The sequence below is a fragment of the Salvia splendens genome, chromosome 16, assembly GCF_004379255.2.
Source record: "Salvia splendens isolate huo1 chromosome 16, SspV2, whole genome shotgun sequence".
Taxonomy (NCBI): Eukaryota; Viridiplantae; Streptophyta; class Magnoliopsida; order Lamiales; family Lamiaceae; genus Salvia; species Salvia splendens.
Window position 1 is genome coordinate 8,592,380 of NC_056047.1, and position 11,634 is coordinate 8,604,013.

The 11,634-nt window shown below is 34.5% G+C and overlaps 1 protein-coding gene across 1 annotated transcript; it reads right to left on the minus strand.

The window, feature by feature from the left end:
* Window positions 1-1,102: 1,102 nt before the first annotated feature.
* LOC121769880 (RING-H2 finger protein ATL47-like) lies at window positions 1,103-3,084 on the minus strand. The gene has a single exon (XM_042166643.1). It carries the CDS (start codon window positions 2,870-2,872, stop codon window positions 1,904-1,906), a length of 969 nt encoding a protein of 322 aa, XP_042022577.1. The 5' UTR covers window positions 2,873-3,084; the 3' UTR covers window positions 1,103-1,903.
* Between the last annotated feature and the right edge of the window lie 8,550 nt (window positions 3,085-11,634).

An 11,634-nucleotide genomic window follows, 5' to 3' on the forward strand; every position in this document is an offset into this window, starting at 1 on the left:
TTTCACGTAATTTCATCATTCAGATCTAGGATTACTAATTTGTTCTATGTGTAACTTCAGCAATATTTGTCACATCACATACATATAGACTATAGTGTAATATAATCAAAAGACAGAGAATTTGATATATAATGAATAGATGCGCACGTGGTGCTTAGAAATTTGTGGAGTGTGACAATTCATCACAACCTTAGAAATGCTACGATTGCAAAAGCTGCAACATAATTATGATTTACTTCTCTTAGTGAAATGTATACTTGTTCAATTTCACTTCATTCCCACCTTCATTCACGCATGTAAACCTCTCTCATTCTTCAGTTTCTCAAAATTATTCTTTTTAGGGTAAGATAGTCGATTTTGTCTAATTATCTGATTGTTTATTTAAAATTTTCTCGCCTTTAGCCAATTATTCATTTAGAACTCATTATTTCATTTTTTAGAATGCAATATCTCAAAAAAAAAACATCAATCGGAATATCGATGCAATAGCTAAGGTTACACATCGATTACCCAATTAGGATTTAATTTCGAATGTTGCATTGACATTCTGATCGCCTAAAATATTTTAGGGAAAATCTTATTCCTAAAAATGAAACAATGAGTATTACTATTTGTTACTGAAATGCTAAGATATTTTTAGTCAACTCTCAAACAATGAGATAAAATCAATTAATTACTCTTCTTTTTATTCAAGAAACCAATACAATTAATTTAGTCAAAACGCGATTCTAATAGCATGAAACACATCATATAATTTTTTCACTTAGTTTGAGAACAAGATTATTCAGCAAAACCAGCGATAAAAATGCCGCCATATTTTATTAAAATCTCTTTCGCTTTTTTTCTTAATTTTTTTGTTTGGGTAAAGGAAGCAGTGTAATACTTCTCGGCTTACAAAAAAACCTTCACCGTTAGATGTTATTTAAGGAACCTTTAATAAATCATGAATTTTGGTATATCCCATTTTCACCTTACTCGTACCAATTACAATCATTTGACGCGGCAAATCGAATCATATTTCGATTCCAACAAATTTCAACTTAATGATGATGTTTGGGACTTTATTAGTAAGCTCCAAATTTAATATTCAAATTTTGAGTACCAAAGCAATAAACTTTGAATAAAGACTCAATTTTTAATTAGCCAAAACAGAAGAATGAAGATCTTGGAAGGACTCCCAATTATGTTGGACCTACAACCGCAACTAACATCAAGATTTCTCTCTAAAATATCTATTTACATCAATAAAAAAACTTAATCCCACCAGTCGGTTTCAGTGCTAGACAAGAGCCAAGAACATGGGCTGCAAAATTAAATCTGATAAGGAGAGAGAGACCCCATCATGTTTGAGTCCCATTAAGTCAACTTTTCCAATCAAGGTTTCTAATCATCACTAGAGTGCCTTCCTACACCTTTTACTGATCCCACCACTATCAATCCAATCCCATATCAAAATTTGGCAAAACACTAATGTGCCAAAGTTTCATTTCTAACAAGAAATTTCCAAGTAGCTAATGTCTATGTACCACAATCACTTCACTAATTTAGACATCTATCTTGGAACTAATCTTCACTTTATGTCGATTTGTAGCCGAGGATAAACTAGTAATTTCATCTTATGGTCACACTCACACACAATCAACTTAGAAATGGATAGTCATCCAAAGAAAGGAGAAGTGAGCTACAAAAGACATTGTATGCTGTGGAAAACAAGCATTATTCAACCTTAAATTGCATTAAAAAGAAAACAAAAATAAAAACAAAAGGAAAACACCTAAACAAGAATGCTCTGAATCTGACATACTACTAATCACAAATTACAGAAAGCCACAACACACTTCTCATACCCTACATTAGTATTAACTAATTACCTCCCGCAAAATCAAATAAAAAATCCTTTCTTTCATGGTAAAATTGCATTAACATCATTGGAATAATGTGAATTAGGGAATTTACCTTTCTTGGACCACAGCCAAATCTTGGAAACGGAAAAGCTCTCACCTTTAACCCTACTGTTAATCTTCTTCCCATCCTCACCATCTCCCTCCCCTGCAAAATTCCAATTCTGTCCCTCTCTCCCTCTCCCCCTCCCTGCCCTCACCACATCACCAACGTTCCCATCAAGCTCTCTCCCTCTCTCTCCCCCACTAGGGCAGAAAGCAACCTGCAGCTCTGAATCAGCCACCACATACTGAAACGATCCCATTGAATAACACCTCCTCCCATCAAGATTGCTGCAGCTGGTTTCCCCCAATTCATGATTTTGATTCTCTTGCACCACAGCTCCATTACCATTACTACACCTCAATTTCCCAAGCCTCACTGAAAAAACCCTCCTCCCACTCAAAACAGAGCTACTCTCATCCCCACCCCCCTTCACATCCTCCACCTCCTTCGAATCATCAAACACGAACACCGGGTTCTCAAACGAGAATCCGGGGCTCAAGATCACACCCCTGCAGAGGGGGCATGAGGAATTAGACAGCAGCCATGTGTCAATGCAGTCAATGTGGAAGGCATGGCTGCAGAGAGGAAGCAATCTCAGCTTATCCAATTCGGAAAATTCGCATAAGCAGACGGCGCAGTCGAAGGGCTCCTTCAATCCCATTATATCCTTATACAAGAAGACTGGGAGGGCATCGATTTGGAACTGATCCAAGCCGGAGTCGTGGAGGTGGAAGAGCTGCTGCAGCTGCCTCTGGAAGGCGCCGGAGCCCGGAATCTCGGGGGCCTGCGGGGATCTCTGCTTGACGAGGAAGCGGATGAGGAGGTGGAGGATGGCGGCGATGAAGAAAATCACGGCGAGGAGTACGATTATGAAGAGGATTACTGGGCTGATTTTGGTCCCAAACGCTGATTGGATCCAGGACATTGTGGATTTTGCTTCACCGCATCTGAACTGAAGCGGAGATTGGACTGAATTTGTGTTGAAATTTGAAGTAAAAATCGAGTCTTTAAGCGGAATTGGAGATCATATTGTCGAACAGTTGGTGGGAGCCCTTTTTGAGATGCTGCGCAAATGTGATCACGAGGATGAGAGTTTGTCTGAGTTAATGATAGAGAGATAGAGAGATAATTGCTGAGTTGGTACTTGGGAATTGGGATTTTGTTTTGAAAGTGGTGGGGAAAAGCAGTGGGAACGAGAGCACCCACAACCATGCTCTTGCCAGTGAGTACGATTGTGGGCCCAGCCCCACTTTTTCTGCCGGCTCTTTGGCAAGAGCACAACACTCACAGTTCTGCTCTTCCGCAAGGATGAGCACAATTCAATTTAAAATTCAATTTAAAATTCAATTACATAATATTAAAATTCATTAAAAAAACCTAAATAATATTACAAATGACAAATAAAATAAAAACGACATAATTAAAATCCTAAAAATTAAAAATTACATAATTAAAATACTAAAAATAAAAAAAATCACTACTCGTTGCCGAATTTCGCCCACATGTGTTTGATTGGGTCTTCTTGTAGCTCAATGTGGGTTCGGGTATCGCGCATTGTGTGCCTTGTCTCGATCCTCTGGCCCACCGTCGTATGCACACCTTGGCGTGGGGGAGACCTCGCGGTTGAGCTTCCGGCTTCATCCTCGTCGTAGAAGCTAGCCGCCCTCGGTCCTTCGTCAGCTATGATCATGTTGTGTAAGATAATACATGTATGCATGATGTCGGCGATATTATTCAGTACCAGAGCCGAGCTGGGGCCTTCACAATGTTGAATCGGGCTTGAAGGACCCCAAAGGCTCTTTCGACGTCTTTCCGCGCGGACTCTTGACGCTGCGCAAAAAGAACCCGTCTCGGGTCGTGCGGGTTGCTGAGCGTCTTCACGAAAGTCGACCACCTTGGGTAGATACCATCGGCGAGATAGTAACCCATGTGGTATGTATTTCCGTTGATGGTGAAGTCGATCGCCGGTGCTACACCATTCATCACATCATTGAAGAGTGGTGAAGAATAAAGCACGTTCAAGTCGTTGTTGGATCCGGCAACGCCGAAATATGCATGCCAAATCCATAGGCGGTAGTCGGCGACTGCCTCAAGGATAAGTGTTGGGCCGCCACCTTTGTGACCGCTTAGGTGTTGCCCCATCCAAGCAGTCGGGCAATTCTTCCACCTCCAATGCATGCAGTCAATGCTGCCAAGCATTCCGGGAAAGCCATGGACTGATTCGTGAAGACGATGAAACCGTTGGCAATCATCGGTGGTGGGTACCCGAAGGAATTCATCACCGAAAGCTGAACGAACGTCCTCTCAAAAAAATTTTAGACAAAGGATTCCAGTGGACTCACCGATATGCAAATACTCGTCGAAGAGGTCGGCCATTTGCCCAGTAGCGAGTTGTCGGATGGCACACGTACACTTCTGCAACGACGTGGTACTTTGCCGGCCGGCTGCATCTGGACCTGTTTGGAAGAATTCAACACGTGCGGACAATGTGTTGACAATTCGCATAAACAAGCGCTTTGACATGCGAAAACGGCGCCTGAAGTAATCTGCCGGAAACCGCGGCTGGTCGGCAAAGTAGTCGGCAACGAGCCTTTCGTGGGCTCCCTCCCGGTCACGATGAATGTAGCGGCGAGTTGATCTAGTTAGTTGAGGAGGAGGAGCGGGGGTATTTGCCGCGACATATGCTTCGTAAGCGGCACGATGTTGTTCGTAGTATTCTTGTTCTTCGCGCTCCGCTTCCGCCATAAGATGAGTGAAATACATTTGAGGTTTTGAGTGAGAGATGAAGGTGTAGATAGTATGTATGAGAATTATGAATAAGAGATGAATGAGAGATAATTTGATGTGATAAATGGATGATGAATGTGTGTATTTATATATGATTTTGGGGGGGAAATTAAAAAAATCAAAAAATTTCAGAAAATGGGCAAAAAAACGGTCATATTTTTTGGGATTTGGAAAATATTTCTTTTTTATTTTTTATCGATTTTTAAAATTAAATACCGAATTTTTAAAAATAAAAAATAAAAATATTCAAAGGCAACGGCTATGTCGTTGCCCAATCGCGTGCCGCCACGTCACCTGCTCGCTGGCACGGACGTGCTCGATGCATCGAGCAACGCCGTGCAGCGGCGCGAGCGCAGCAGCGGACGACCTCCTCCGTGCCGCTGGCACGGACGGACGGACGGCGTCCGTCCACCGTTGCAGATGCTCTGAAGTATTTGACACTCAAAACCATGAGGCTGCCATCTTTTTTTGAGCACTCTAGCTTTGTCGACGCTACTTCATACGCACGCTGAAATTTTAGCATACCTAAAAAGTAAAAAATAAATTTGTGAATTTCAATCGAATGTATATATTATTACTCTGTCGTCCGTTGTAACACCTAAAAGCGCTCTGTTTAACTCGCCTCGGATTTTCAAAAACGGTAATGCTTTGCAGCCATAATGTGGCCAGCCACACGGTGGCATTTTTGTAAATAATTATAAAGTTAATGTAATAAATTATTAGTAATAGTTAATGCTAAGTGTGATTTTATGTAATTGCCCTTTTCCCACTATTTCGAAAACTATTACTAATTTTTCACTTCAAATTTATTATACAACATTCTCTCTCCATAATAATGACAAATATTATTTCCACGAAAAATTACTAATAAATCTTTATTATGCACAATCTTCTATACTTTAAAACAAATTATATATATATATATATATATATATATATGAATATTATTAGAAATAAATCCTACCATATCTTAGTAAAAGATATCAATATATGATAAATAAATTATGCTAATAAGTATGTACGGTTGCATATAGTTAATATATTTTACGATCAAGTCAAATAAGATTAACTAATCTTATACCAATGTTACTCCTAGCTATTCTAATTTTGCTAGCAATTTTTCATGAATGTGTGTTATATAATTGTATTGCATATCATAAAATTACTTATAAATTATAATTGTATCATATAATCAAAAGTTTAATTTCATTTATATATGTCACATATTAATGTTATAAATAATTGTATATTTAAGATACTACTAATATATCCCCACAATGTATTATGTAAAATATACGGAGTACTAATGTAATGTTATTACATTACAAAAATAACTATAACTAATTATTGCCAAAATAACTGTCATAGGACACAATACAATTATATACCAATAACTAAACTTGATAATAAAAATAATAATAATAACATAAACATAGTAGTAATAATATTAACTTATATGAATAACATGGATAAACTTTATATGCAAAACACATCTAAAGGTCATGCCGTCATGGTACTAATAGGGTGAGTTTGGCCATAAATTTGTAATGATATATTAGTAGCATTGTACTATCATTATTATATAGTAGTTTCATTGTATGACAAACATTTAAATTTTTGTTACGAATACATACTATAGGCTATATTAATAAGACCAATAACAATAGTATTAAAAATACAAAATCATATTATTATATAATTGCTAATATATAGTATATTACAACATGGTGCCATGTAATATTATGAGGTAGTATATTATGAGCTAGTATATTACGGTCGCAATTATCCTATTATTATTTTAGGTTTGACATAAGTTTTAATGCAAAATTGATAAAGTAAGAGAGGTAGAGAGAAAAAAGAAATTAAAGTATTGTTATTAGGAATGAGTCCCACACTCATTAGTTTTCAAAATTGGAAAGAGAATATTTTTGGGGGCGGACTAAAAAGGAAATAATGTATATTCTTATAGGACGGAGAAAGTACTAGTTACTACTACATCCGTCTAATGCTATTAACATTTTTTTTGGCTCATCCTAAACTACTTGCACTATTTATATTTTAATAAGAGTTAATTAAATATTTTCTTATTAAGTGTCCCCTTACTACACTTAAGTTACTAATCTAATTACACAAATTTATTTTAAAGATTTCAATTAATCTTCGACCATCAATTTTATACTAGTATATTATTTAACAATAATATATTTTCAATATATACTTTTAATATTGAAACAATCTTTCCTCAAAATATTTTAATTAATTTTATATAAAATAATTTTATAGTATAATATTTACATTTATTTATTTAGAATTAATGTTAAATATAATATAGTTTAAATTATTTCATTTGTAAGTGAATCTAAATACGCATTATAGAATTCTAATATCATGAATATATTTATATTCTAATTTAAAAGTAGTTATATAAAAAATATTAAATAATAATATATAAAATATAAATAAAAGTAAAATAAAATAGAAAAACCTGAAAGAAATATGACACAAAAGAAATGTACACTTACACTATTCAATATTTACAAGATAAATACTCCCTATTTAATTTTACTCAACTCCCTATTTATGCACAAGGGTAAATTAGTCTTAAAAAATTGATACTTTTAAGATGAACAAGTTTCAAGTAAAATTAAGATTAAATGTACAGATTTTTATTAATATTTTATTTTTATGGCGGGCAACATTAGGGCCATTTAGCATTTTGAAATATGGGTGGATAGAAGGTGTTCATGAAAGGTGAACTTCACTAATTTTAGACTCTCCCTATGTGATTCCGTCGCACTCTAAGTGACACATTTTCCCACCATTAATGACACATTTCTTAAATTTTGAAATATCACTCTCTCTATTTTTTTTCTATGTCCTATTTTATTTATAAAACAATACTACATAAAATTACACGCCGAAATACAAATGCTCCACTTAGAGAGAGAGGTAGGTACAATTCTTTTTATACTCCATGTCTAGTTTTTTTTATAAAATGCTCCCCTAAGTGGGACATTTATATTTTAGTAAGAAAAGGAGAATGACCGGATAGAAATTAGAGAATTCTACTAGTGGTAAGTAATGTATTGATGTAACACCAGAATATGTGATAAAGACAAAATAAACAAAAAGGAGTTGTTCTTTGATGGAGTATTATCTATAGAAACCTATTTGTATCTTCAAGTAAAGAATCATGAAACTGGTTGATGGATTAGTAAAATAGAATAGAAATGGTTGTTCATAGCAATAAAGTCTTGATAAGTAAAGAATTGGACAACTGGATAAAAATATGCCCTCTTTAATTTTTGAGTGTGCCATTAATAAATACATAGCTCTTTCTAGTGAGTACGTACTATGATAAAGTGATAAATTCAAAATTCTAACATAATGCAAAATATTCAATTTGATTGATAAAGCTAGCTTATTATTACACGTGAATTTGCTTATATGAAAACTCAAAGTATTATTGTTAAATTACTGTAAATATTCCATCTAAAAGTTTACCAAATATCAGTCACTAAAACGTGCTTAATCTGAATTGGGCCTCTATCCCAGACTCAATGGCCCATTATTCTCGGCAGCCCATCTCCCTTCATCGATTTCGAAGTTTTACTTTTGATAAGTGAATTAGTTGATTTTATACTTACTATTTCAAATAGTATCGAGTATTTATTTTTTTATTTATTAGACAATTGGATTTGTATTTTAACAAATGGGGCTGAAACTTGATTTTATGTTCATATTTCTATTTCACTATCTGCTATGCGCATATAAGATTCAACCACAGCAGCATTCAATAGCTTAATGTTCTACTGTATCAAATTTTCATCAATGAACAAATAAAATCCTTCAGTCGTTAGCCCAATTTTATATCTATGGATGTTACTATTATAAGTAATAGACATTATAGACATGTTTATATATTATTAGTAAAGCAGTGGGTAACATCACAAGTTTATAATGTCAATTAATAGATTATAAATCAAATTTTTTTAGAGTAGATATACAAATATGTCATCTATCTAGGAATGTCGCAGTATACTTAGCACACGTAGAATATAAGTATTTCCAAATTTTATAACCAAATATTTTAACCATTTTTGAATATTACGTTAATATACAATAGTTAATTTTTTTATTTAATCGAGAACTTACATATAAATTAATTTGTTTTTGGTATTCGATCCCATTTTAGATTGATTTCGTGTAAATGTTATGCTATGTAATGCTTTATTTGAGAAATATATGCAAGCTCCGTACTCGTTTAGTTCCCGTCAACATTAGTTTTTTCGTTTTATCCGTTTAATTTGATTCTAACACTTTAAACCATTATCAGTGTCACTAGTTACATAAAAACCAAAGCTCAATCTGTCATTTTTTTATAATTTCAGAAAAATGAATAAAAGAACAGGTTGACCTTTAATTTCATGTCATTTATAAATTAATGACACCAATATTTAATTTAAGGTATTAAAATCAAATCAAATTTATAAGACAAAAAAATAATATCAACATGGATTAAAAGAGAACTGTGTTCACATATAATAATACTCCTTATTAATTACAAAATATCCTTATGCATTGCGTGGGTGATATGCTAGTTAAAAGAACGAATAAAACCAGCACCACCTATAATCTCAAATACAAACAAAAAAAGAGATAATACCCCAATTATCATACCATTTTTCCTTTTAAAAGTACAAAAAGGAAAGAAGAGAGAAAACCCTAAAAAAATCTCATAACTCATCGTTGCAACACCAACATACATACATCTTAGTAATTCCAATTAACAATAAAATAAAACAACACATACTAATAACCAAAGTAATAATAGCAGCACCATTCATATCGCAAATACAAAGAAAGAAAGAGATAAATTAAACCCCAATTATCATAGTACCATATTTTCCTTGTAAAAGATGATGAAGAAGAAGAGATGAAAGCCTAAAAACCTCATAATTCATCTTTTCAACATACATACTACGTACATCTTAGTAAATTCGAATTAACAATGAAATAAAAACAACATAGTAATATCCAAAGTAATTATAGTAACAATGAAATAAAAACAACAGATTTTGCACATTTGGGGTCTTTTTTTTAACTTCAACCTCGTAGAGTACTTTTATTCTTTTTTTTAAAAAAAATTAAAAATAACCTTTTGATATTATGGAAAATTAGGGTACTAAAAATGTAGTTCACTGAAACTATATTTGTATACATTATTTTTTACGAATATTTGAGTGTTAAAATAGATTTCGCATTGCATATTTTAAAATTATTCTAAAGAATATTTGTGTACAGTCATTTCTTATATTAAATCAACAAAATCAATTTAAAAATTATGTTAGTAATTTGGATTGTGATAAAATGTAAACTCTATGCATTGTACAAACTCCAAACTATGATCTGGATCGTTATAAAATGTCAATAAATGATAAAATAACAACAACAAAAATGTCAACACATTGTCAATAGAGCATAACCGTTGACACTGTGTTGACATTTTTTATTGTTGTAATTTTGTTATCTATTGATAATTTTAACGGTCTATATCATACTAGTTTGGAGTTTGTACAATGTTCAGAGTTTGCATCTGATTACATCCCTTAGTAATTACTCCCTCCGTCCCCCAAAATTCGTCCCAGTTTGACCGGGCACGGGTTTTAAGGAGTTATTTGACTTTGTATTAAATGAAGGAGTGTAGTGGAGTTTGGGTCCCTGATAAGGCTAATTTCATGCATGGGTCTAGGGATTTAATTCGTGATTTTACTGGGGCTAACGCACGTTTTAAGCCAGGTGTGTAAAGGAATTCGCCAGGTCCAAGAAAGAAGACCAAAAAATCACAAGGTCGAGGAACTGGCGATTTAGTGAACGATTATGAAGAGAATTGCTCGACGGAGGAAGCTCTAGAGTTGAAGGGTAGAATAGGGATTTCTACGAAGACTCAAGGGCTATGTCCGCATCTATAAAAGGCAGAAGCATGCAAGCTGGAGGGATCTTCTCGGTGGAGACCTCACCACAGCTTGTTGCCTAGTTCACTTTCCCACACACACACTTGATACTAGTTTGAGGAGATCTCAGTTCACACGTTCGGGTTTCATCTTAGCTTCCGATATGGTGTAACACCGCTCTTGTTGGGAGCGAAGAAACAATTTATTTTCCGCTTTCCGTATTTTACTTACTCTGCCGAGCTTCGTTGTTCGAAGCTCGGTTCTCTGTTTTCACCAAATAGTTTCTGGTTTAAATGCAAGTTTGATTTTCCGTTATGGTGATTGTGTTGATTTCTAGTTTGATTGCTTCGTTTATTGAGATTTTGGTGTTTTAAATTGTCTGAGTTGGATGCGTTTCGCAGCTGTTTTCTGAGTTATTATAGGTTAATGGTCAGATCTGGGAGATTGGAGTTGGATTGTAGAGGAATCTGTGTTTGATCTGCTGAATTTGTTTGTTGTTGAGTTCGGATGTCTTGGATCCGGAGTGGATCAAGTATTCTGACGTGAATCTGAGTAGTTTCGATCTGATTTTCATGCTTAGTTTACGAGTTTTTCTTTCATTCCGTCTAGTGTACGCAGATCTGATGTGTTTCCGTTTTGTGGCAAGTTTCCGACGACCAAATTTCTATATTCTGTTCGAATCTCGCTTTGTGCTCTGTTTTGTTCATCTGCAAGTTTAATTCGGTTGAGAGGATACATTTCGCTGCGAGCTAGCGTCAGAGTTTGTTATCTGCAGTTTTTTTCCGTACTTGCCACTTTTGGAATTATGGTCCCCACTTTCAGTTATCTTCTGTTTAGCTAGATTAGGTAGTTGTTTACACTGTCTAGGAAGTGGTTATGTTTCTTGCTGTTGAAGTCTGAATTTACAAGTTTAATATGTCCTAGGTCTAGCATTTACATTTCCTGC